Here is a 27,155-nt window from a genome sequence, read left to right as displayed (position 1 = left end):
AGTCTGCTTTGAAAGCCACCACACATAAATCCATAATGACGGTTTCTGTTATGAATGGCGGTTTATTTTGAAAAATCATCCTAAAGAAAAAGGAAGATGTGTCCTGTTAACTAGCAGGAAAATGAAGCGAACCTGGAAGCGCAGCACGACCTGCAGTTCCTCGAACGTCCACTTTAGGTGCCACAGACGTCTCCACAACAGGAAACAAAAGGGGTTATTTTTCCACAGTTTCTGTGATTCTGTTTACAACGTTCTTCCTCTTAAAACAATGACTTTATTCTACGGTTCAACTTCACCCTTGAAATATGACTTTTATCAGATATTCTCATATTTCTAACACCTATTTTTGATATTTTTCTCGCTTTGAGGCTTCAAAACCCACATGCATCTCTCCAGAGATCACATGTAACTGATGACCAAACAGTCTGTAGTGTTATTTTTTTAGAAACATGTCAGTTTTCTGACACACTGGAGTGTTGCATGTTTCAGAACCCAAAGAAGTCCAGATCAGTAATGACCACCGGCACCAAAATCACAGTCTTCAGTCTTTTTTTGTGATGATTGAAAACAGTTTCTCTCTCACACAAAAAACACTCACACAAAATAAGGGGGAGGGGCAAGAGCCAGGGTGGGGCGGGGCTTCAGCTCAGACTCTGCTGTGAGTGGAGGACGGCCCCGGTCACAGCTGGTCTTTGTAGTAGCCAAGCTTGGCGAGGGACATTTCCCTGCGGAGCTGCATCACCTCCCAGAACATCTGTTCTGCTGCAAACACAGAGGGAGGCAGGGAGTTTAATCACACTGATATCGAGCCACCACAAGAATCCACTGGCGCGTTTCTTACCGTCCTGCTGTTTGACCAGCCCTTGGTGGATGTAGCGGATATAGGTAAAGAAGTTGCACACCGCCGTGATCTGAAGGAGAGAGGACACTGCTGAAAACACCAGTCAACAGTTTCTGAGCTTCAGGTGAATTCATGCAAAGCTACAAAGAGTTATAGACTTAACGTATTTATTCCTTATGTTTAATGTGAGGACAGGATTACATGCTGAACTATAAGCTTAGTGATTTTGCTAAAACTTAGGTTTCTGTTAATTTAGACGATTTAAAGTATTCAGATTTATGTTCTAATTTCTCATTTACATTTAAAAAAAACACTTAAAAAAATAAAAATCATGGAGGGAGGTTTCTAACTACAGCTCCTGTGACATTCACTTGAGGCTCCAAGTTAAAACTTTGAAGAATAAATAAACACATTTAGAGAAAACAGTTTGTGTCTCTGGATAGTTTCATCCTTTATAACAAGTGTAAGACTTAAAGTTAGAGGCATGGCTGCTTTATTTAGTCATTCTGAAAGCTCTTCATTCTTATCCTCATGCAGAGGGACTGCTCATGCAGAAGTGCAGTAACATGCACTGAATCACCTCCAGAGTTGTTTTCTTACTTTTACAGTGATGGTGGAAGAAGCTGGCAGGATTGTTTTAGTGCTCACTGAGCTTTGGAGTAATTTAGAAAATGTTCTGGCTCAGGAAAGATGGACCGGACATAAAGGGGAGGTAAAGCTTTCAGGTGTGAGTGAATGGCTGGGTGTTACACTCACTCTGTATCTACAGTAGGGAGACACGTAGTAATAGCTGGACGAATCTCCAAACTTGATTCTGTGCTTGCAGGTTTTGGTCTGACCGCTCAGGGCACATTTTCTACCAGATGGACATAAACAAAAACAAACAAAGAAAAAAAAAACATGAGTTAGCTGTTACTTTAACAGGAAGAAACAAAAAAACTCCTACAAAGCAGAAACTACACAGGAGCAAAACTAACACGGCTTGAGGCAGCAAAGGAGGAGAAGAGGACGACAGGATGGCTTTGACATCCTGAACAGAAGTTTAGAAGGAGGGAATAAGTTAGCAGGAGGGTTTGGAAGAGCCGGATGAAGGTGGGGAGCAACTGAGGAGAGGCTAAAGAAAGGGAAAAAGCTAATGGGGGAGAGAGTCAGACTTACGTGACGAGCTCAGACCTGCGCCCACTAGAGGAGGAAATCGGAAGATGGAGATGTGATGATGAAGGAGTGAAAGCTCAATGCAGGGGAGAAAGTGTGTGCGTGTGTTTGAGTTCAAGTGTGTGCACGTGCTCACTTTGGTCCTCCACACTCCACCGCCGATGCTTTGACCACAGGCAGCGGCTGGAAGCCGACCGGTTCCACACTCAGTGTGTTCTGCTCCACGGCCTCTAAGATGGCCGAACCCAGCTGGGGGAGAGGAGAGGAGGGCATTAACGGACACAGGAGGTATCAGAATCTTTCTGATTCATGTCAACATGCATCTCCAGGGGACTCAGAGCGGCCCCGGCTTTTCCCTGGGATTTTCTAAACCCTGCACATTTGTCAACTGCACTTTTTTAAACAATCAAATCAAACGCATACCGAGACAAACCGGGTGAAGCCTTTTCCAGCTGGCAGAGGGCGAGCACGGGGCACGCCTTGCCAGGTCGCCACCCACTCACGCTCAAATCTTCTTACTGTGAGGCAACAGTGTCCCCAGAAGGCAGATGCACGCACCTTTAACGAACTTTTTGCAGCTTTGTCTACAGAAACCTAACATCTTTTAATCATCTGAGCTAAACAGTGACTGAGTTTGTGAGATCAGATCAGAAGTTTTAAACCTTCTAAACATTTTGACCTTCACAACAAAAAAAACTGAAATGATAATATCAGTGCTGAAATCTCAGATGGGTGCATGTTTGCATGTCTTTCTACTCCTAATAAAGCGCTTTTAAGAGTTCGGGAGGTCGTCATGTACCTCGCTCTTGTTGAAGGTCAAGCAGGGGTAGATGTCCTCACGGTAAATTCTCTCCAGAAAGCTGCAGCTTCGGTCGAACGTCGGCTCCTCCTTCCATGCCTTGAACTCGCTGAACAGCTGACCGTCCACCTGCAAGTCAGAAACTACATGCAGTCTCATCATCGGCTGTTAAAGAAAAAGCTCTGGGAGCGTGAGCACTCCTCCTCCTGCTGCACCTCTTACCTCCCGACACTCGCGTACAATGGGCTGCGTGGCCGACGGGTCGGGCTGAGTCCCCAGCATGGCGGAGGAGGTGCTCTTGTTCCTGCTGTGGCCCTTCCTGAAGGGAGTCTTCACGCCTCCTCCTGTTTCCACAGAGGGAAGCTCACCCACCGGGGAGGTCGGGGAGGAGAGCACGAGAGTCTTCAGAGCCTGAACCTCCGCCTGGAGGACGTCGATCTGAAGAAAGAAACAGAAATCCTCAGAGTAAGCAGGTAAACAGTCTGGTCTGATGTGGAGTGGTGAGGTCTCACCTTGCCCAGAGCTTCTTTCAGCTGTTTTTCAGCATTTGCCTGTTTGACGTTTGCTTCTCTCACCATTTTGTGAGCCTCCTGGAAAACACACAGACGGTGAATCAGCAGCTAAACGAGCTCAGTGCAACTGAAATATCATAAATAAACTCAAAAACACAGAACAGGAACATAAAGGTAATCTGCATTTACAGACACGCACAAGCACACAGAGTCCCAACACCTCCTGCAAGAGAAAGCCAAGAGTGAACGAGAGCACGGAGGAAGAGGAGTTGGAGCAGCACGTTTTCAGGGCTCGCCGGACAGATTCATTCAGCACAGACACATCGGCTCTGGACCTCACATGTCACAGGAGACACTCGTGGAAACATTCTTAGGTTTTTAGCATTGTGCCTTGATCTGTGGTCGAGTTTGAGCTTTTCAGCAGGGCTATCTGTTGTTAGGCAAAAAGGCTGCACTTCATTTTTAACATAATACAACACAAAAGCTAGACTGAACAAAAATGATAATTTAACTTTATTCTCATCAAATTCAATTATCTGCCCATATTTAGAGGAAACTTGCGATGCCTGATGGGTGACAAAACTAAATGTTTAGAGTTCACCTAAAAGCTTTGTTAAACCCGTCACACCTCTTTCACACTGCCTGTGTCAATCACTCATATTCTTTCTGTCCGGTGCCTCAGGAGGAAGAGGAGGAAAGGAAACAGGAAGTAGAGGACACAGACGTAGGGTAGGTGGACCGACCTGGAAGAGACTGGCGGTGAGCTCCTCCAGCTCCTGGCCGAGCTGATCTCTGACTTTAGACAACCTCTCACACTCCTCATCCTTCAACAGCAGCTCCTTCCACACACACACACACACACGCACAGCAACACAATAGAAAGACAACCAAATGAACATGTGGAAATGAAAGCATGTCGACAAACGAACAAAGAGATGAAGAAATTAAAATAAGTGAAACATGTTTAACGCAAAAAATCATTTAAAACATGCTTTTAAATAAAACTCTGAAAATTACACGATATCGCTCTAAAGTAATGAACGCTGTGGTGAGATGTAGTGAATACACACACACAAATACACACACACACACACAAACATAAAGGAACGCAGTAACATTCGTCTTGTTGCGTGGCAGTAACGTCCCTCAGTTACTCAGAAAAACCTCAAACATTCCTCCAGGAACTATTTTCTTTTTTATTTCCAGTCTGAAGAAGCACACAGTAAATTACAGCTCAGCTGAGGCAAGACGTGATCATTGTTTACATCCTGTCGTCACAGTAAACGGGCACTGCCTCCTGCACTGTGGCTAAGATCTGGTAGAAATAAAATAAATCCTAATGAAAGTGCCAAAGCAGACGTCTGTGGATTTTATTGTATTTATTTCTTGAATTACGGTTTCATAATTTCTGAAGACTGCCCATCTTTAAATGATTTCTTTCATCTTTTTTCTGTCCTCTCTCATGTCTCTGCTCTTGATCTTATTTCTTTTGTCTCTCCTGACAAAAGCATCCCTGAGTTTGGGGTGAACGGTTCCTTCAAAGCTTAAAAACACGAGAACTTGAGTTAAAGTCATGATTAGGTCACTTTCAGGTCAGATTAGTCTGGGGGAAGCTGACGTTGTGATGTCTTCTGCGTGATGAAGACATAACCCTAAGTGAGCGCACCCTACCCTCTGAGCCTTGGCGAGCTCCTCCTTCAGCCTCTCATATCCTTTCTCTCGGACCTCCATCACCGACGGGCTGCGCAGCCGTGACAGGCTGTCGCTCAGAGCACCACACTCCTCCCCATCCTCTCCGGACATGAACTCGGCCGACTCTGCCTCCAGGCCTGGCACGCTGTGCGGGGAAACAGCACGGGTGAGTTACGGATTACGGCTCATCGATTGGGTGCAGGCGCCTGTGTTTTTGTTACCTTCCATTGTGGCTGTGCCGCGGTGCCGAGTACACCGGCTGAGTGGGCAGCTGATCTGCTCGCAGTGAGGTGGGGAGGCCCGGAGGAGGCGCTCCCAGAGAGTGGGTGCGATATAGAGAAGTGGGCGGGGTGGTGTGACGGATGGCCGGGCGCTGATCCGATTGGTTCTGCAGGGCAAACACAAGCAGTCAGGGTGACACAAATTCCAGAACAGTGAGTTTATGATATTTCATCTTCACGCACAAACACACAATGAACTTTTCCACACAGGACACAAAAAAATCCTCGACAGCGAAGGGTTGTTTTTTTTTTTTTTTTTTAAATCATGCACAAGAGAAGACTTGGAGGCTGCGCAGATTTCTAAAAACAAAAACATTTTTATACCCGATGAACGATGAACTACGAGAGTGGACCTCCTGAAACGTGAAGCATGCATGGAGCTAACGGGAACGGCTGGAGCTCCGACCTTACCTGAAGGTCAGGTGTGGTGGGCGAGGCCAGATTCACCTCGTGGAACCCCTCCAGAGTCTCTGCATTGTTCTGACCGCTGCTGCAGGCCATAGCAACTGCTCTCAGACATCATACACTCTGAACAGACACACACACACAGAGCCGTGAGTCGTGTGAAAGCTGCAGCAGTCTCGCTTCAGTAGACTGCAGATGGAGAATTGGTGACTAACAGCGGGGGGGACCCAAAAAACAGGCTTCAAAAGATGTTTGTTGGTGAATTAGCAGCCGTCAGCGCTCTACTCGCTGCAAGTTTGCAATTAAAAAGTTTCTCGTTAACGCAGACAAATACAAAAGTCTTTCAAATGGATCCTTTATGTCCAGTTTATGCGAAGCTTGTAAGAGGCAGTGGTGGTCTGAAATTCAGCTGATTCTGTATGTGCTCCTGCAAACAGGTTCACGACTACACCCCCACAAAATAAAATACCATCTACCCGCAAAAAAAAAAAGAAAAAAAAAGTAACAGTCTGGCACTCTGTTTGCTGCCCCAGCTGGACACATAGAGTACTGCGGCATGCATAATTCAAATCACCACCTCAGAATTAAAGAAAACATCAGTGTGTTTTAATCTTGTGATTATTTTTCATGTGAAACCCTGAAACTGTCAAACTCTTGCAGGTGAGTTCAGGTGTTAAATTCAGAGGTGTTAAACTTAAGGTGAGCACAGAGAAGCCTTTTCAGCAGATTAATGAGGAAACAAAATCTGCATGGTGCTCACAGCAGAAACAGCCTTGGACCTTATTAACGGCTGTTTGATGACCTGAAGAAATAATAAAATAAAAAAATTATTTGGGTTTTTTTTAAACAGGCTAACACGCTCGGTGAAAGTGTCTCAGATCTCAAATTGTTTTCTGTTCACTGTACCATGGTGCAGCTGTGGATGGAGAAATCTGGAGGTTCAGTGGAGGCCCAAGGACAGGCAGTCAGTAAAACTCAGGTGAAGGAGTGACTCAGCACACGCCAACAGGAAAAGACTGTCCTGTACCTGAAAAACAGGGAAAGAGGCACAGAGACAGGTTAGTTTTACTTTCTGCTGTGAGTGAGTTTAAAATATTTGTCTTGGTAACCGATCCTAAAGATCATCAGGCTTAGAAGTCACTCTGTCTTTTAAATATCCACTAAATGCCTTTATTTTTAATGGTATTTTTAAAATCCTTAAATGAACCCCTACTACTCCTCAAAGAAAAAAAAAACTGGAGGTAGCAAGAGCTCAGGCACTTTTTGCAGTCCAAGACTTGCCTGAGCCAGCAGCAGCTCCAGGTGAGCTAACATTAGCTGGTTTATGGATGCTGACTCGTAACATTTAGAGAGAATGAGGCGATCCCTGCATTTACCGTTTTACTGTCCGGATTCCAAACCTTAAATGAGAGCCGAGCTGAGTGGGCAGAAATTTCAACAGTAATTAATCTCACAGGCGGAAACAGGAGATGTCTTTGCCCCAGACTTCACCTGTCAGGCTGCTGAACTGCTGATTTCAAGGAGGGTTTGTGTGTTTTTCAGTTTCTTAAGAAACATTATAATTGTCGTTTTATTGATTCCTGCACAGTTTTCATTAAACTCCAGGTCTGAACACAGTGTACAGACATCACTCATGGTTTCAGCATGACAGCACAGGAGCTCAGTGGGACACTCTCTTGGATTTCGAAGCCAGTTTTTCCATCCCTAATTGAGACGTATCCACACAATAACTCACAATAACGCCTTTTAATTTAAACTGAAGCTTTTTTAAAATGATTTCCCTTTCTCCACTGAGCATTAGTTAGTAAGTAAGTAAGTAAACTTTATTTATTAAGTGCTTTTCACAGACAGGCAATCACAAAGCGCTGTACACAAATATTAAAATAAACAATAAAATCAATAGACATTATATACAATGTAAAAGATCAAATGTAAATAATGTAAATAAATAAATAAATAAATAAATAAATATATATATATATATATATATATATATATATATATATATATATAAAAATATGTAGATCAACAAAAGGCTTGTTTGAACAGAAGAGTTTTTTAACTGTTTTTTAAAAGAATCCACAGAGTCAAGCAAACGTAATTGTAGTGGTAAACTGTTCCACAGCCTTGGTGCAACAGACTGAAAGGCTCTGTCCCCTTTTGTCTTTGTTGCAGGTTTCACACCAATAAAAACACCAAGCTCACTGCACTGGTAGAAAATAAAGCCAAACTGCCAAAAATCCTGATGGCTGCCAGGGAGACATTAGGCTGAAGTACACCTGTGAAGCAAACATAATTTACTCATCCTTAATGTCTGACTGCTCTCTCAGTCCCTGCACTGTCATGACCAGACACATGACCCCACGTCACGGACTGTTATTCCTCAAACGTCTATATACAGCAATGTGTGTTCACAAGATTTTCAGTAAACTTGATCTCTGACCTTGAGGTCAATGTCCATGAGTTTCAGCTCGCCTAAGATTTCTAGTAGACGCTCCTACACCAATCTTGAGTCATCGCTGCCCGCCCGGGTTATGACAGGACACCATCAGCCTTCAGGCTTAGGAGTAAAAACTGCAGTTCCTCTGACATCCACTTGAGGCCGCCTCCAATGCTGAGTCAGTTCCCATAGACTCCGATGTTAAAGCAGGTGGTACAAATGTGCTACCACAGGCTGAAGGCTGTCTAACTGACAGTCCCTGAACTCGACCTCTGGACTGTTTGTGCTGTTGGCACTTTTCATACTGGATTATCTGGCTAGTAATGAGGCGTCCTGCATTTTGGTGAGTGAAATTTTAGTCTTCCTCATCAGGAAGCATTACAATTACTTGACTGTATGTGTCAATCCTGCACCTCGTCCCTCTGAGCCTGGTCTGATGGCAGTAGCACTGCTGCTTCACTGCGATAAACAGGACATTTTAACCTTGGAGGCAACCTCAAGTGGCCGTTAGAGGAACTGCAGTTTTTGGCACCAACACATTGGTGCCAAGTCCAAACAGAAAACTCATATTTTAAAGCTTGCTAATCTTTAAATCTCTGAGCTAGAAATGGTAGCAAGGACCAACAAGACTTCACACACCAAGCTCAACAAGCCAAAACACCACCACCAAAGAAAAACAGCACTGTATTTCAAACATCTTCCGGTTAGACATTAGTTCGTCTTTCATCTGCCAGCACTATGATACAAAGTCCACCTGAACTTGCCGTTTTCAAGTAGGGAGCGGGCACGAGGTGGGCCTCTTGCAAGTTTAACCCATGCAGCTCCCTTATCTTCCAGTAATGTGGAGTTATTACTGCATTTCCTCCACAAACTGCCCAAAGTTAATGTACAGCTCATGAATAGGGATGGGTACCGGTATCAGAACTGTATGGGTATGTCAGAACCGGTGCTGACATAAACTGTAGTAACCAGACCGAAAAGCAGCGCACATTCTGGTGCTTTATTTCGGTGCTTTTTTTCCTGAGATGTCATACACTTTGGATTCTAGCCAATCATTTTACCTTTGCAAGCGTAGTAGGCGGGCCCAGGCACGTACGTTCTTTTAGAGCAGAGCTACAGATTAAAAATGCCCAAGGCGAAGCGGTCAAAAGTCTGGCTGTACTTCACAGCAAAAGATGCAAACTCAGCAGCCAACAACAAGTGCTTTACGCTGATACTGTGCAAAGGAGGTAACACCTCGAATCTGATGAAACACCTGGCAACGTATGGCATTTTGTTAAAAGCCGAGAAATGCGCCATATTTGATAGCTTGCTGCGAGACCTCACACCGTGCACATCTACTGCGGGTGTGGTGCCTGTTATCGGACCCGGAGTTAGCAACATCCCCCAAGAACCCGAAGACGAGAGTCCTGGCCCCTAGCCCTGCCAGTGTAGCAGAAATGATGACGGATGATGATGCAGCAGCAGCCGTTCTTCTCTGCGTGAGTAGCTTAATGTTGTTCGTGTGTAATTTACGTTGAGTAGGCTAACCACGTTCTTACATTAATGCACATAAGGTGAACTAGCAAACATCGTCGTAGTTACATGCGGCTGTCTTCTTGTTTGATGGCAGATACTCCCTTCACCCTGGCCAAAAAGGCTGAAATGACCAAAGAAAAAGTGGGAAACGGCTAAACACTTAGACAAAATTGGTGTTTTTTCCATTGATTAAGCACTGCTTCCAGCCAAGAGTGATACCATATATGCCCTATAGCTGCAGAAAAGGCTAACATTGTTATCTTTTTACAAAAAAAACAGCTAAACATAAGAGGTTTTTGGACAAAGTTTGTGTTCTTCATTCTTTAAGCACCGGTTCGAGCACCGTTTAAGCACCGGCACCGTTTCAAAAGTACCGGTTTGGTACTGGTATCGGATAAAACCTAAACGATACCCATCCCTACTCATGAAGGCTGGAGTCAAAGTTCAGCAGGCAGGCAAGAAGTTCCCTCTGAAACTTCATACCCGAGTTACTATATCATTAACCAGCATCACCGTGATGTGCTCTCAAAGTAATTAATTACTTCTTTGTCTCTCTCCTTTGCTTTGCATACCTCAGCAGAGTGGCTGAACAGCACACCGGTCACACCTGCTCCACCTGGTGTGTGTGTGTTCAGTGGGTGTGTCCTCCTCTGATGAATGTAAACACAAAGAGAGACTTAAGGACAAATAAAGCTGCTGTCACTCCCTCGCTGTATTTTAAGAGCATGCTGAGTGAGTACTTTGTTTCTCCGTCAGTATCATCATGTCATCTCTTCTTCTGCGCCCGTCATTAGGCCTGATTAGGGGTTTTGTTCCCGCCGCAGTGAGGCATGCTGGGAAATGATCCTCAGCTGTGATGCCGTGTCTCGGACTCTGTTAATGTTGAGTTGTGTCATTGTTTGGTCCGAGTTTCACTGATGCTGGAATGCAGCTGACAGCAGGCATTAATGTTGCATTCAAGGCCAATCAGACATCAGACTACAAAAAACTGCTGATGATACCTGATATGAATGAATCTCCTGTTTCCTCTTGTGCGGTTTGTTGAGGAGGTTTGTGGTTTCAAACTAGGGGCACGGAAATCAGCAAGTAATGTCAGATTATGATATATCTGTCTGAGGTTAAAGAGCCAAATTCCACAAACCAATCACAACTTCCGACCAACAAAGAGAGTTAAAACAATCAAATACTGTGAAAGATGCTGATTTTAGATCATTTAAGGTATTTTGGTTTAATTATTTATCCCATAAAATATTAATATAAAAGAAAGAAAGAAAGAAAGAAAGAAAGAAAGAAAGAAAGAAAGAAAGAAAGAAAGAAAGAAAGAAAGAAAGAAAGAAAGAAAGAAAGAAAGAAAGACAGCTCACGTCTGACAGTGTGCCGCTAGAAAAACACATCGGCAAAAACTCATCCAGGATGTATGACACATGGTGATGGACATCAACACACACAGGTGAAACCCCACCTTCATTAAAAACAACCTGACTCCTCTTCCCTGCCTGCCTGTCGCCATAGAGACCAGTCCTACAGAGCTTGGCGTGGTAACCCGACACGTCGCGCAAGGATCTGGTTACTCGGGCCGGCCGATGAAGGCTCATCCTGTGTCTCAGCAGGCAGCGTTTACACGAATCCCAAACAGCTCGACTGACCACAACAATGAAAAGCTCACCATCAACGGATTATGGTGACAAATGGGTCAAAATAAAGGTGTCGGGGCTCTGTGGCACTGACCAGCATTTATCATTTAACACAGAGAAGAGCAGGTGAACGGCATCCTTTAATACATCTCCAAAAAATAAGAGCGTGACACAGACAGTCATTGGAGGAATACCTGCTTCACCAAACATACGACAACCAGGCCTGACAGAAACTTCTGTGTGCTTACAGATGTGTACAGGTAATGGTTGTTCCCATAATTAGATGTATCAACTGAATTATCAGGATTTAAAGACTGAGCAGAACAAGCCAGACGTTAAAATCCTTTTGGGGTCTGTTCAATAATAGGATTAAGCCTGGAGATTCTTATACTTACCCCTCGATATATAAAGTGCAAAGGGAGGTCAGTTTGCATTCATTTACTGGTAATTATTCACACATTTTACTACATTTTAATTTTTTTTTAATTATTTGGCAATTTAAAAATAAATCATTTCCAGCTTCTTTTTTTCCTAAAATTGGAAATGTGATTGTTTTTTTTCCAAAAATTGAACTTTTTTCTAGTGAATTTACAGGGTTTCACTTATAAATTTATTTAAGCAGCAAATTTAGATTTTTTTTTTAATCGTTTCACTTTCTCTGTGTGAAGTTGGCAGCTTTTCTTCATAGATTTTTTTTATTGCAGATATACTTATTTGGGGTTTTTTTGGCCAGTTTGTCTCGTAAATTTTCCTATTTTGCCCACAAAATTGCAATTTTTTTCACTTTTTTGTCACAATTTTTTCACTTGGAAATTTGCCAGTTTATTCTCATAAAATTTCCTCCTAGATGTACCATTTTTTCTTTGAAAATTTGCCAGCTTTTCCTGATAATTTTCCTCATCTCTTGCCATAAATGTGGCAGGTGTTTTCTTCTTTATTTGTACTGTTTTTTTTCTCATTAATCTGCCAGGTTTTTATTTTTTCTGAGCCCTGGGGTTTCCTCTTCTTACCTTCAGTGGTCCTGACACACTGTAGTACTTCAGAGAAACCTGATACCAAGCTCAGTGATATTTGTGCAGCATGTGCACAAATGTCACCTGTAGGGCTGCTCAATTAATCGAATTTTAATCACGATTACGATCTGGGCTTTCAACGATCATTAAAAATGACTGAGCCGATTATTAGCCCCTCCCTCATTTATCCGCGACACCTTAAAGGCCGTCTGTGAAAATATTGTCGGGCATAAACCGGTCCGTGGCGCAAAAAAGGGTGGAGACCGCTGATTAAGAGGACCCGAGGGAAGCTCGGAAAGCTAAGCAGAAGTTATTTGGAGAGGAGAGTGACTGCCGTTGGTTGAAAAGAGTTTAAAAAAAAAAAAAAACTTCAGTGGTGTTGCACACTATTTTATATTATTTTTTTAAAGTCATTGTTAACCCTTTAAAGCCGGTCAGAGCAGCACGCTCCGTTTTGCGTAACTATTTTTAAATCCCTGTAGAACCTGAACCGTGTAAGCTAGCGCAATAATTTGTTTTGCATATGAAACCGGAGGAGTTGTACTTACATCTTATGCCATCAGCTTGTCCTCGGTCACGGTTTCGTTCCACATAAAGCTTTGCAAAAATTGCATAAAAAGCGCTTGCAGGAACAAAAACATAATATTCCAGAAACACGCTTTGCCGATCCATCAGCTGTTCGTAACACTTCCCACAGTAAAATGATGCACATGCTGTTTTCTTTGCAAATTTGCATCATAGGATTGTTTTTTGTTTTTCCTGCAGTATATAAAAATTGGTGTATCTCCAAAATAAAACTATGAAGACACTCAAAATAAATTTCCTGTGGTGGGAAACTATTTTTTTGCAACTTTATTGTATTTAAAGTTTTGAGGGATAAACCTCTTAAATTTCTCCAAGTAGAAATATATGTAAACAAAACAAAAGCGATTTTCAATTTTTTTTGTAGTTTATTGCACTTTTTTGCAATTTATGTAATTACTATGGACTTAATGCATACATATTATTAAAATATGGGCTATAACAGTTGTATTGATGTATAGCAACTTGAAATGCTCCCACAAATGGCACTACAGCATGTAAAAAAAATAATATAAGCTCTGGTGGACTTGGTTCTATAGTAGGTCTTAAAGGGTTAAATAAATATCGTCAAATAATCGTGATCTCAATTTCAGTGAAAATAATCGTGATTATCATTTTTGCCATAATCGAGCAGCCCTAGTCACCTGAGTTTACACCTGCAACAGCGTCTCTGCTCATTAACCCGACCTCCAGCTCTCCCTGCACCCCGCTTACAGTGTCACCTGTACGCTTGAGGTCACTCTTCCAGGTAAGGTACTCCTGCTCTCAGGTGGTGCCTTGTGGACAACTAGCACTGGATTAGCCGCGGATAGCACGTTACGTGATGTTACCTATCATGCTAATGCATTAATACGTGAGCACCTGCGGTGGCTTAAGTTAGAGAGCTAAGGACTGTCACCTGACGCCGTCTGAAAGATGCATGACAGCGGCGTCTTTGCGCGGAGCTTCGGGTTTCGCTGCTACATCGGGCTAAGGATTAGCTGAGCAGCTAACGTTTGCTGGCCAATTACTTGACATTAGTAAGAGGGTGAGTGTGGGCACAGGTGTGTTAAAAACACGGAAATAAAGCACATGACAAGAAGAGAACTACTAAAAAACCAAAAACCCAAACACATCCGTCTTTCTCATTCAGTAAACATCAGGGAATCGCTTGCAGAGGGAAACCCTGCTTCCATTATCGGCCACTGCTCTAAGCCTGGCCAGGGCTGGCTAATTTCATTCATTACATAAAACAGATGAATGCACGGATTTATGAAACTGCGGATTCGCTTTAAAACTCAGAAAACTGAGTGAGTGACGGAGTGATGCTGAGGGAGAAGAGAAACGCTGTCCGATAATGGGCGCATCGATGCTTTTTGTATATAGCACTTAAGCTAGCGGTGCTGAGCAAGTTCGCTTAACTCAGCGACTCACGGATTAAAATAAAAACCGTAACGAGGCCTTAAAGGTGTACTCACCGGACCCCCGCGTGCATAGCAGCCCAGTCGGTCAGTCTGCCTCACGGTAACGTGCCGAAACAGCCCGAAAAACAGACAAACAAACAGAGAGACACTCACCGGAGCGGCTGTTGACGCAGAGCGGAGCTCCAACTGACGGAAGGTACGTTCACGGTCCGCTGGGAAACCACAGAGCCACCAAGCAGTTCGTCACAGAGCAGTCCGTGCAGAGAGCAGGAATTCATTACTCGGCATTAGGCCCATGAACAAATAAAATGACATTACATTTAATTTAATTGTAAAAAAAAGAAAAGAGAGAGAGAGAGAGCTCGTGAAAGAGGAAACAAATAAAGACTAAGAAAAATGCATTCAAATTAATATGTAGCTCAAAAAGTCTGGACTTGTGAACTAAAAGTTGTAAAATAAAATAATTATAATAATAATTAAATAAATAAAATATTGTGCTTGGACAGAGAAATAATATTCTGAGATAATAAAAATTCAGATTTATGCAACTAAAGGCACAATATATGAAATGTATCATAAAATAAAAATATAGCTCAGTGAGGGGAATAATGCTTTACGATAGTTAAATTGTTGTTCAATTTACGATATTAAAGTTGTGAAAACATAAAATGAATAATCAAATAAAATAAACACACGCAGTAATTGTTTTTTTAATTAATTTAAAAATGTAGTAGGAGCGAGATAATATTCAGAGACAAAAATCCAAGTTTATTAAGTTTAAGTTGTAATAAACAAAATTGAACGTACTACCACTACTACTACTACTACTACTACTACTAATAATAATAATAATAATAATAATAATAATAATAATAATAATAATAATAATAATAATAATTTGTAGCTGGGAATGGGGATAGCATTTCCTGAAGGTCCCTGAGTATGAGATTAAATTTGTAAAATGAACAAATAGGTGGTATATTCCTTGAGATTAAGGTCTCCAGTGGTTTTAATCTTTAAATGTTCAATTCATTCCAGTCTGAGAGGCTGTGTGTGAGGATGAAGATAAACAGTGAAGTGAACATGTGAACAGTGATAAACAGTGAAGAAGAATTAAAAGCCACCAGGGGGCAAACAAGTCCCATTTTTCCAAGTATAAAGACACGCTATGTTTTGTTGTGGGTGCGCACTTCCAGCACACGGAGACGCGAAGAATGCTTCCTCGGGTCTCTGGAGCTGTCCTCTATTAGATCCTGTTTCCTCGAGACTGCACATGTTCGCCCTCTTCTCAAACATACTGGTCCAGCTTTGTGGAAAATAACTGGTGGCACAAAGTCTGGCTTTTACCACAAAAACTCTTTATGACCAATAAAGGACGTTTCTTTTAAAATGCTTCATAGGTTCTATCCAACTAACCACTACCATCAGAGACTTGAAGGTGATATCAATTTAAATTGTTCTTTTTGTGGAACCGATAGGAAACAGTGGTTCATAAATTCAAGTTCTCCGTTTACTTTTGTATATAATGCAAAATATTTACTCAATAATGGACAATAAGAATTAAAAGGCCTCGATCACCTTTTTAAACATTATACTTGTATAATTGAGTGTGTTAGAACGATTTTAAAGCTCTGGCATTTTGTGTTTGAGTTTATTTTTTTTCCGTTTATTTTCTTAGTGCTCCTTTTTGTGTTGTTGTCAGCCAGTCTATATAAAGTTTGGGGGGGGGGGGGGGGGGGAATCAGGGTACTCAAAACCTGAGTAATCTGCAAGTTACAGTTACTCAGTGAGCAGCACAGCGAGTCCCGTCGGTGACGTCATATTACGTTTTATGACTGTGGAGCTAAATTTAAGTATTTTACACACAATTTGGATTCTTTAGTGTAAAACGGCGACACATTCTCCGGAGGAGTCAGTTAATATGTCACTCTGTAACTGTGTAATGTGGAGATATGATATAGATATATAAAGATGCAGATTCAGGGAGCTGGCTGATCTATATTTGATGTAAACTGTTTCTATTGTTCTTCTATTGTCCCAAAAGAATAACAGGAATGTGATGCGTTCAGTTACATGTCAAAACTAAACGAAACGAAACAAAGCTCACATGTCCTACTGCTTCTGAACCCATCCCTATGATACTCTGAGGTGTGTATGTGTGTGTGTGTAATATATTTCCACTGTGTCACACACCTGAATAAACCACACACACACCCTTCTGGGGGTGGAGTTTCCCCCGTGTTTTTAAGTAATGCGTAACGAGCCGAATGGTGTCATTACGCACACGGAGCTCGGACTATCGTTTCCAGCCAGATTAGAGGCTGATGTTGCTGCCTTCTCTGTGAAGGAGGAAAGTCATCTGTCCAGTTTCTGGTTTGAACTTCAGAATGATTAGTGCGAGGATTTTATGGGTAAGTTTCACTTTCCTGCATTTCACCGCATTTAGTTTTTTTGTTTTGTTTTTTTTTTGGGGGGGGTTGTTTTGTTTTTTGTCCAGGTGTAAAATGGAAAAGAACGTTTTCTAAGGCAAATTTATTTTTTAGTGATTGTCTGATAGATGTTTAAGGTTAAAATGCAATACACTGAAGACACTTCAGAATATATGGACAGACTTCCTATAAGAATGAGAGACACATGTAAAGCCTGTTTTATCAGTTTGTGACGATCTCGTGAAAACTGAAAGGATTCACTGTTAATAATCATTTCCATGAGCAGGGATGTGTGCATAAAAGTATGTATTATTCGTTATCCTTTAAAGGAAAAGTTAAGTTCACGAGTAATTAAAAATGTGCTGTATTTCAAATGTTGAAAGTAAAGATCATTTACAGCATGTCAGTGTAAAAAAACATTAAAAAATAGTCGTTTACATCAATTTATCAATAATCATGGAGAAATGTAAATAAACCAAAGAAAATCTAAAGATGCTTAAAAATAATGGACTCGGGAGAAATATTAATATTGATAACAGAGGAATGAGTGCGCGTAACTGCCTGGGCTTGGTTTCATTCATAACTGTGCAGTAACACTCCTCTGTGTTTCATCATTGACTCACCATTTAACACCTACAAGTCCTGAGCCAGAGCAACCCAGCTGCTCCCTAACTGTGACCATGAAATTATTCTAGATTAGAAGGATACATATTTTATCTAATCAAAAAAGAAGAAGAAGAAGAAGAAAGTAGAAGTCTTTATAAAATAACAATAATAGCTTAACAGTGGTGGAAAGAGAACAGTCTGGGTTCAAGTAGTCAAGACTTAAACAGAAGTACCATTGCAGTGTTTTTAATTTTTTATCTAAGGTTTTTGGCAGTTAACCCAACAATGATATTCAGAATGAGCCTGTGCCTCACGATTGAACACTTTCAATCTGAGTTATGTTGATTTGGGGGTTTTCTTTACACAACTTGGAGATAAATTGGTTCATAATTGATCTCCACACCTGCAGATCCGGTTTAGCTGTGTGACAGGTAACAAAGTGTTGTGCTTGTACTAAACCTAATGCCCTGCTGAGCTGTGACTGAGGACCCATGTGAACCCGGGCTGGTTTCAGACCCAGATTCATTCACTGTGACCGCCTCATCTATACTTAGATTTTTCTTGGCCCTCCGGCCACTTCCTCATTTCTGTCTTTTCAAACTCATCAAGCAGCATTTCTCTTTGTTCTTGTCATGAGCGCGGCATCAAGCAGGAATGTGTCGGCCGAGAAGCTCGTTGGTTTCGGCTCTGCGATCCTGTTCTGCAGCTTCCTGCTCTCGGTTAACTGGTCCATCAGGTGCTGTGGACTAAATTTACCCTTGTGCTCCGTTACGTTCCTGAGGGAAACACTACATTTATCCGACAGGTTTTTAATGCTGTTGAAGATTAATCCAGCTCTTTATGACCTTACAACAAGAAAACTGCTGCTTTCTGCAACTGCTGCCAACTATTTAAAAAATCTGTAACCTGTAAACTGAGGGCTTTACAAATAAATTTACAAATGCAAGCATACTTTATTCATCTTAATATAGTTTTGTCTCGCAGTCTTTAAATCTTACATTTTATTGCTTCTTTATTGGGCCAAATGTAAATCTGCTACAAACTTGATGTAGAAATCTTGCATGTAATAACAAAACCAGGTGGCTGAAAGATATTTTTATTGATTATACAGCAGCAGTAGCACCTAAGAAGTTGCGAGTAATTTTAAAACCTCCCTTCTTGGTTTGAGGCCAAAATATGTAAACATGTCCAATATTTCACAAAAAATCCAAACATTTACCCCCCCACCCCCACCCACCCAAAAAAAGCACAACCCTTGATATGTATCTATGTCAAGCCAACTGCACTATCAATACTCTTTCATTCTAGAGCAGCTGTTTTAGCTCCTCCCCTTTAAGCCAACTTCATTCTGATTGGCTGCAGCTCATACTCCTGATATCACATGGAGCCAGGAGCAAAAAAAACAGCTTGACACTGAACCTTCAGTGAAGTCTAAAGCCTGAGCTGACATGCTCTCCTCTGTGTCTGCAGACTCTCGTTCAGATGCAGATTAGATGATTCTACAGAGCAGAACCAGACATGGACTTCCGTCTGCAGGAAAAATCTCACCTCTACTACAAGGTCAATGGGAGCTCCAGACCAGGCGTGAGTACTCAAAAACCACTCTGGTTTACTCACAGCTGAGTTTTTTGTTGCTTCTCTGTAATTTAGCACACATTCTTATGAGCAAACCGACACAGGAAACAGGCTAAAACTAAACAGATTTGGGTTTTTTTTTTTGGTTTTTTAATTAAAGCAATTGTAATAACTTTGTTACCACAAGAGAAGTCAGGGAAGGGGGGAAAGTCCCATTAGAGTTTTTAATCTGTCAAAACCTGGTGACATGAAACAACAGTTTTTCTATCTTAAAGAAGAATCGGTCCATTGAGTAGTTCAGTTGTGTCCATGGGGCAATAGTCCCCTGTGTCAGCCTTCAGCATAAGGGTAACCTGCTCAACCAGAAGAGGTCTTACTGTCTGGGTTTTTTTTTTTTTTTTTTTGTATTTTGCCCCTGAACAGAGGAACAAAAGGAGCATGGCTTTGCAGCCAAGTTGAATTGAAATAAAACTGGAGGTCACTCTGATCTTGGCTGTTATCTCTGCACAGGGACAGATGTAGATGTCTAACGTTCTCTTAGGGAATCAGCAATATCAGTCTTCCTGTTGGTAAAACAGTCATTTTGGAGCTATTTTTCAACTATAAAAGACCACCAGCCTTTAGAAAAAGCTGCTAATTGGCTCCTGCACGAGTATTCCCCTGTGTGGTCAATAGCGGGTCACATCATGGCAGAGAAAAGAGCAGTCCTGTTCTTTTTGTCCTATTAACCACAGCAAACAGAGTCTGCGTATCAGGTGAACACCCAATTGTTCAAGCTGCATTTTCACGCTGGATAAGGCCTCGACGTCATGTTTACACAACGCAGCCAGTCATTTCAGAAGCTAGGAAGCTACACCTGCCTAACAACTTAATCCCTTCACATGCCTCAGGGATGAGATTCATTATCAGCACATGACACAGCCGAACCGGTTAAGCTGCAGTTTTTTAGGTCCTGAGCTGCTTCGCTACAATGGACGACTTTCATGGCAGCTGAAACCAGCAGATCTGCATGTTTGTCTCTTATTAGTTTCACGAGGGTGTTGCTGCAGGTGTCTTTGTCTTTGCAGGTGTCTCGGTAATCTGGTCGTAGCACTTTTCATTTCAACTGCAGCCTGAAGGTCATTACCTTCACAGAGAACAAATAAGGTGTAAAAGTCCTGCTGTCCACTTTTCAGAGCAGTGGTACTCACGTGTAAGTCCTGGGTCATGAATCCCAGTTCAGTAATTAAGATGTCTCAATTCAGATTTTTTTGTGTTTGAGTTTTCTTTGCGAAGTCAAGTTTGTAGAAACACTGAACATTTGAACCAGCGAAAGTCACGGGTGACACGTGCAAAAATCTGTTTTATTGAAGAGCTTTGAAAGAAAATAGAGTTTAGACTCTTTCATAGAGTTGCCAGCTGTAATTTAAAATGATAACGAACCACTTTGTTCACATAACAAGGCTTTTTTTCTTATTTATTTTTTAAGTCCATTACACATTGTGTCAGGGGATCCCCTAAAGCCATGTGGTTTGGTTTAAATAGGTGGCCTCGATCCTATCAGGACCACAGAAAGACCTCAGCAAAATCAGCAGCCACTGCCACTGAGTGCTGTCACTGGATACCCTGCTGTGGTGGTTCTGAGTATGTGGAGGTGAAGAGGAAGAGGTGAGGGAGCCGTCCAGCAGGAGAGAGAGGGAGGGCCAGCTGAGCCAGAAACAGGGTGGGAAAAGAAGTCTGGAAGAACAAACAAGTCTGTGTTCCCTCTACACATGCCTACTGTGTGAGAGTCATACCTGGAACGTTCGCACCCATATATGTGGAGCTCAGTGATGAGGAGACATAAGCAGCACCACAGCAGGCCTTTTTGTCTTGTTTTGCATTAAGAACAATAATCAGTCTTTTTTCAGTATGTTTCAGTCATAAACAGGAAAATGGGCAGATGTAGTGACTGTGAGGTCACAGGCAGGTTTGAGAAATTCTGCGAAACCCTCAAGTCAAGCCTTTTTGCCATTGTTGCACACCTGGGAGCATATTTGGATAATCCACCTTTCTGACTCTTCTGATTCTTGGAAACTAGAGCAGAGCACATATGAAAGTCAGCCTGCTGGCTGCAGGAAAGAACTCAGCTTTAAGGCCCTTTTAAAAAAAAAAATTGTATATTTAGAGAAACATTCAACTTTGATATCTTCAAAACTGAACACATGCCTAGATTTGAACTTACCGTAAATGGAAAAAGAGCTGCTGTGCTAGTGCCAAACTAAACAAAGTGGAGGTATTTTCTGCAGAGAAGAGGAATAAAAGCAATACTGAATATGTGTGTGTGTGCATGAGCGGCAGGCAGAAAGAACAAGGTGGATAAATTTAAATACCCGAGAGTCAATCATCCGCAGCAACGGACAGTGCACAGGAGAGGTGAAGAAGAGAGTGCAGGCCGAGTGGATTGGTGAAGACAAGTGTGACAGAATTATTAGCGAGAGTGAACAGGAAGGTTTAACACATGGTAGTGAGACCTGTAATGTTTGGTTTGGAGACAGTGCACTAACAAAATGACAGGTGGTGTCTGGCAATCCCGCCTCCTCAATTTCTGCCATGAAGCCAAGATGACTGCTGAAAAAAAAATCAGCCAATGTATTCTTTTCATTGGTCAGCAGGGGGCGAGTGGGAAAATGACTCTCAGCTCTCTTGCCCTTTGACCTCAGTAAAATGATATCCTGATAGCTTTACTAGCTCAGTCACTAGTTTGAGGTAATATTAAATAAATCCTGAAATCCAGTTAGTAAATTATCGTCATTATTAGAGTAACACTTCATAAATAGATCTGCAGTGAATCTATGTAAAGGCTACGGCGTAGCTCATGCACGTGGCCAACACCATTACCTGCATTTATCTATGTGTAGTCGCTTGCAAGCACATGAGGTGCAGATACATTTTTACAGAAGCACAGGTCAGGTGACGGTGAACCAATAACATTTATCACTGAATCATGAAGAATAAAAAAGGATGATTCAGCAAATACTCGCTTGTTCTATTTAAAAATGTTTCAAAATGTCAAAATCTTTTTTTCATACTTTGTATGTACTTTCACATACAGGAAGTACACAAATATTTTTGCACACTAAAACAAACAAGAACAAGAAAAATGGTGTGTAAAGTGTTTAAATCAGAAACCCAGAGTGCCTCCCTCTTAAGTGGCAACCTTCAAATCTTCCCCTCCCTTTATAAATAGTGGAGAAACCTCTCTCTGTGTGTGCTACAGTGATTCACAGTAACCTGACTCTTTAACCTTTGAGGCAAAAATGTTAAGGAACAAAGAAGACATAGCAGAAATGTTTTATATCTCTTCACAGGATGATCAAGACCTGAGTCAAGAGGAGCAGGACTGCATCCAGTTCTTTGAGAAAACCATTGATTCGCTGGAGGCAAGTTTAGAGGAGGACGACTGGAGGCTTGTGCGAGCAAGGCCCTTTGAAAACGCCACTCAAGAGGTCACTAGACCTGTGGCTATGAGCGCCAACCCCTACGATACCAACCCCAAAGATCACGATATTATTGACTTGGTCCACAAGGAAGCAGATTCGGTGCACTCTAAAGAGCCGATCTTCAGTCCCAACCATCGAGGTAGCGTACAGCAGTTGGCGTTTGTGTTCGGGGTAGTCAGTTACAATATTTAAAATTGTTTATGTAGATGAAGCAGATTATTAAATTACATCTCTAAACTACTAAATCACGGTGACTGAAACTTCTTCAATTTGTTTCTACCAGGCTTTCAGACTATGGTGCCACCCCCTGAAAGCCACTTTGAGACAAAGCCAAGGCACAATCCGATGGACAGCTTGCCTTCAGAGTACAACCCTCCCCTCCCGAGTGGCATGTCCGGGCAGACGAACACACCCTACCACCTGGCAGGCAGTGTCCCCACCCCCGTGCTGATTGCCAAGAAGATAGCTGAGAACCAGTCCGGAGGAACAGCTAACTTCCTTCCTTCACTCCACCACCTCAGCGTGGATGAAAAGCCAAGCACAGATCATCCAGTGAAGCAGGGTCCTCCTACATCTGCCAAGCCTACCCACTACCCTGACAACATCAACATGATCGTTGGCAGCAAGGACCGTCAAAACCAGCCACCACCTAATGTGAGCATCCAGGAGAAACAGGCGCATATGCTGGCAAACCTAGGTATGAATCAACCTCTGCTGCAGGACGATTCTCTACACATTGTAGGGAAGAAGCCTCGAAATGTTCCTACTCGCAGCATTTCCTTCAGTGACCCCACACCAAACAAATCTAGAATGGAGGCCCTGTCTAAGCTAGGCCTAACCAGAAATCGAGCTATGTCTGGGGGTATGCCAGTCCAAATCACCCCTAACATTACCCCGCTGGTTCCTCTTACAGGTGCAGGCAGCAGTCCCACACCACTGGAGGCTCATCATCCAACAACAACTGAGACTGGGCCCAAATCGCCCAAAGCCCATGTCACTACCCCACCTCAGACCCTGATTCATGCTGACAGGAAACCTGAGGTTCGGAGGACATCTTCCTCTAGGAGCAATGACGACAGAAACCCCCAACCAAGCCTGTCGCGTCCAGCTGTTGCACAGAGCAGCTCCTATCCACCTCCTGTGGAAAACAAAGTATCCATCCCCCAACAGCCATCTGAGGTGACCTCGTTGGCACTTAACAGCTACGGAGGAAAATCCATCGTGGTCCACCCTTCTGTTGGTTCCAAGAGTGAATCTGCACCCTCAACAACAAGCCATGAACCCAGAACCCACGCTTCTGCACTCTCCAACCCCAGTGATCCCAACACCTACGGGGGAAAGAGCAAAGTCATGACCCCCGGTTCCCTATCTGGCTCCAGGACCGAGCTTCCCGACATCCTTAGCTCACACATGGACAGGGGTCAAACCTTGCCCTACAAATCAGAGCTGCTGCAGCCCGAGCACAACAGCTACGGAGGAAGGAGCCGAAACTTCAACCCAGTCACCGGCTTATATCGCACTTCAGAAAACCCAGCAAGGGGTTCCAAACCTCCAGCCCCAACACCGGCCCCGAGACCTCCTCGGCACATTGTTCCCCAGAAACCTGCGACGTCCTTGTCCGCAGACAACAGGCGAAGATCCAACTCAATGTTCCGTCCCCAAGGCATCACGGTGCAGTTTTCTGGTCGAGGGGAGATGAATGAATCACGCAGAGAGGCACTGAGGAAACTGGGGTTGCTGAAAAAGTCTTGATGAACTCTTGTTTGTTTTCTGGATTTATCCTCAGTTTTTACCTGCTGGTGGAGGTTGTTTCGTTATAGCTCCCTCTATTGAGTGGATAAAGACAGACTTTTACAGATTTACAGATAGACAGTGCAGCTGAGCTAAACTGCTTTAAATCTCTCCAAAAAGTTTGGAAAAAAACATTTATTTAGCTTCCTGTCTCAGCTTTGTTTGTGATACGAGTCCGATTGTGAACGTCCAGAGTTTTTTTAGCCTTTTTACCAAAAGCATTAGTTTAATCTGGAGGCTCTCAAGCCTCTTTGGATTTAAGGTTGGATAGATTTTCACTGGGATTTTTTTTTCTGTTTAAAACTTGGATTCTCAGACTGTGAAGTCTTTATCACCTCTGTTACACGGGAGCCTTTTTCTTGTTTTCACTGGTTTTCTTTACTGACTTTGGACATTTTTTCTAGTCAGTGGTATGTTAGTGTGTATTTGTTTTTCCAGTTAAAAGCACTTTTTCTTTTTTTAAAAAAAACTTCTAATATAATCAGCACTAAAGAGCAAAAAGGGATCTTATGTATGGGACTAACAAAGAAAAGATGCTGTTTCCTTGAAGATGAGGAGCCGAGCCGAGCAGGGGGATATTTTTACTCCAATGAACAAACCTCCCACACCAAACCACAGACTGGTGGTCTGGGTTTGAGGGCAGGACTTTTACTTTTTTACTACACAGAGGGAATACTTTAAAAACTGCTCTTTAGGGATGGGTGTGCACATAGCATTGGACAAAACACGAGCACTAAAACCACACAGTCTAGAAATACATCCTCGATATGTTGTTTCTGACATTTGAAAATGTGTTATTTAACTCTGTGTGCGTGTGTGTGCGCGCGCGTGTGTGTGTGTGTGTGTGTGTGTGCGTGTGTGTGTGTGTGTGTGTGTGTGTGTGCGCGCGCGTGTGTGTGTGTGTGTGTGTGTGTGTGTGTGTATGTGTTTATCAAGACTCCGGCCTCTGTAGTTTACCTACAGTAACTTTTGAAGTATATATTTTATAAACTTATGTTTACAGACTCCGGTTCTCTGTAGTTCAGCTACAGTCATGTTGAAGTATCTAATGGTGCATACCTGCAGTATGGAGCTACTTTATGAGGAAATGTTCCTGTGAAGTGGTCACGTCTGCACAGATTAGGGATAAAAAGTGCCTCTTGTGTGGTTAAAGGGAAGCTGAGCGGCCATGTGAAAGTTGCTGCTATAACTGAACAGCCTGGTGTTCTTTCTGATTGTTGAAATATCCACATTATAAACTGTACATAGTCCATCTGCTCGAATATTTGCACCCATTAAACTGAACAATCTTACATCTGTCTGCATGTTTTGTCTGTTTTGTCCTGATTAACTGGGGAATGTGAAAAAGAAGCAGCTGTTTAATGACTGGGTAGTTTCAGCTGAGAGGAGGGTTTTTTTTTTTGGTTTTTTTTTTTAGGATTTTACCCATCAAAGCTGCACAGCCTCTTTGAAACCATAGAAGACTCAAAGGTACCTCATTTGCACTTGTAGCCAACATGGAAGCCGTATTGGTACAGCATGTCTACTAGAGCAGGAAATCTTGACAGTTTTCCAGCTTTTAAGTTGTTAACATGAGCTTAACTCCTCGTTTTCTTTCCTTAGATGTTAATTTGCAGGACTGTGCAGCGTCCATGATTCAGAGCCTTCTTTAGCAGCAATAACTTGAAGTAAATATGTGACTGTATGTATGACTTGATCAGCCTCTCACATAGCTGTGGAGGAATATTTGCCCTTTCTTCTTTATAGCATTGCTTCAGGTCATTGAGGTTTGCAAGATTTGTTTATGCACATCTCTGAAGGTCACACCACAGCATTTAATCAGGTTCAGCTCTGGACTGACCATTGTAGCACTGTGAATCTTTTTTTCTCTCTTCTGTAGATTTCCTGCTGTTTTGGAGCTTTAAGACGTCACAGAGATGGATATCCCTAATATGGTAATCTCAGACACACAGGCCCCACCTATCTGTAGTTTTAAAACTTTCTATTGTGAGGGTCAGCCAATCAGAGAGCTGGTGATGTATTACATCTAAAAACTTTGGATTGCTCCTTTTTATAGTGCATTGCAGCACCTCGAGCCCCTCCCTGTTCATGTTTTATTGTGGAAGGACTTTCTGACCCATTTTCCACATTTCACACTGGGCTGCTTGTGTTTTAAACAGCAGCAACACTAAAGAAGCTGTCTGGACTGCAGACTCTTACATAAGCCTTTGACACAGAGGCTTTCATTCCTGAGGGGTGTGTGTGTGTGTGCGAGAGAGAGAGAGAGAGAGAGAGAGAGGGGGGGGGGGGGGTATATGCAGCGTCAGTGGCAGTGCCCAAGATGACTGATATTCTGCCTTTATTGCCATTGTTTCTCTTAATGAGCATGCTTGCCCATCCCTGTGGGCACTGTGTTCATATTTAACTTTAACACATTTATTACATTGGTGCTCACATTGTGCACGTTCTCCAGTCAGGTTGAGCTGAATGAACATTAACAAACGCGACATTTATGCCCGCCCCAGATGTGACCTCGGCACCGCGTCACATAGGAAAACAACCCTAAACAACCGGTGTTTGTTCCCTCTGCAAACACCGGACCACTGGAAGCACCGAAGAAACAGATGATCAGACTTTTTTTTTTTTAAATGGACACTTGTGTAACTGAAAAAAGTAACTAAGCCTTTAAGATGAATACTTCCCCTCTTGATTCTCCCTGCTTGCTGTCCGCCTGCAGCACAGGTCAGAAGAAATCTGACAAATTTAAAGATCCAGTTGTTTAATTTAATGTGAAAACTGTGAGAAAGAAAACAGTCTGCTCACTGGAAAACGCCATCACCAGGTTGTCTGTTGGCCCTGGGTCAGCCAAATAGTCATACTGATTCCTGTCTGCCTCCAAACATCACATTTCCATCTCCACTCTGGAAACAGAATCCGACTGAATCCCAGTTGTGATAATCAAAATGAGGCTTTCTATGATCCATCTGTTTTCTAGTTTTATTGCAAACACACACAAGAAAATAAACCTGAGAAATACAA

General features: G+C 42.5%; 2 protein-coding genes across 10 annotated transcripts; one reads left to right on the top strand and one right to left on the bottom strand.

Moving 5' to 3' along the window:
- Window positions 1–532: 532 nt before the first annotated feature.
- Window positions 533–14,499, bottom strand: rab3ip (RAB3A interacting protein (rabin3)). 7 transcript variants are annotated; one of them, XM_085435859.1, is made up of 15 exons: window positions 10,384–10,497; window positions 10,216–10,293; window positions 6,592–6,712; window positions 5,692–5,808; window positions 5,221–5,387; window positions 4,979–5,144; window positions 4,051–4,146; window positions 3,308–3,385; window positions 3,018–3,233; window positions 2,796–2,924; window positions 2,133–2,245; window positions 2,000–2,023; window positions 1,598–1,697; window positions 842–911; window positions 533–762 (listed from the first exon to the last, which is right to left on the bottom strand). In XM_085435859.1, the coding sequence occupies exons 4-15, from the start codon at window positions 5,779–5,781 to the stop codon at window positions 680–682; spliced, it is 1,332 nt and encodes a 443-aa protein (XP_085291985.1). In that variant the 5' UTR covers window positions 5,782–5,808; window positions 6,592–6,712; window positions 10,216–10,293; window positions 10,384–10,497; the 3' UTR covers window positions 533–679. The 7 variants fall into 7 exon arrangements, with proteins under 7 accessions (XP_085291985.1, XP_085291984.1, XP_085291987.1 ...); XM_085435858.1 differs by lacking the exons at window positions 10,216–10,293; window positions 10,384–10,497 and adding an exon at window positions 14,429–14,499; XM_085435861.1 differs by lacking the exons at window positions 10,216–10,293; window positions 10,384–10,497 and adding an exon at window positions 14,429–14,499 and having other exon boundaries at window positions 533–759.
- A 2,061-nt stretch (window positions 14,500–16,560) lies between these two features.
- proser2 (proline and serine rich 2) lies at window positions 16,561–25,435 on the top strand. 3 transcript variants are annotated; one of them, XM_085436941.1, is made up of 5 exons: window positions 16,561–16,686; window positions 18,781–18,894; window positions 22,215–22,485; window positions 22,630–23,043; window positions 23,260–25,435. In XM_085436941.1, exons 2-5 carry the CDS (start codon window positions 18,829–18,831, stop codon window positions 24,096–24,098), a joined length of 1,590 nt encoding a protein of 529 aa, XP_085293067.1. In that variant the 5' UTR covers window positions 16,561–16,686; window positions 18,781–18,828; the 3' UTR covers window positions 24,099–25,435. The 3 variants fall into 3 exon arrangements, with proteins under 3 accessions (XP_085293067.1, XP_085293065.1, XP_085293066.1); XM_085436939.1 differs by having other exon boundaries at window positions 22,630–25,435; XM_085436940.1 differs by lacking the exon at window positions 18,781–18,894 and having other exon boundaries at window positions 22,630–25,435.
- The last annotated feature ends 1,720 nt before the right edge of the window (window positions 25,436–27,155 follow it).

Source organism: Copadichromis virginalis, linkage group LG17, assembly GCF_057382275.1.
Source record: "Copadichromis virginalis isolate Kocher_CV1m ecotype Utaka linkage group LG17, C_Virginalis_male_GT1.1, whole genome shotgun sequence".
Lineage (NCBI taxonomy): Eukaryota > Metazoa > Chordata > Actinopteri > Cichliformes > Cichlidae > Copadichromis > Copadichromis virginalis.
The sequence above is the reverse complement of the archived record's forward strand: the minus strand, read 5'-3'. Positions and strand labels throughout refer to the sequence as shown.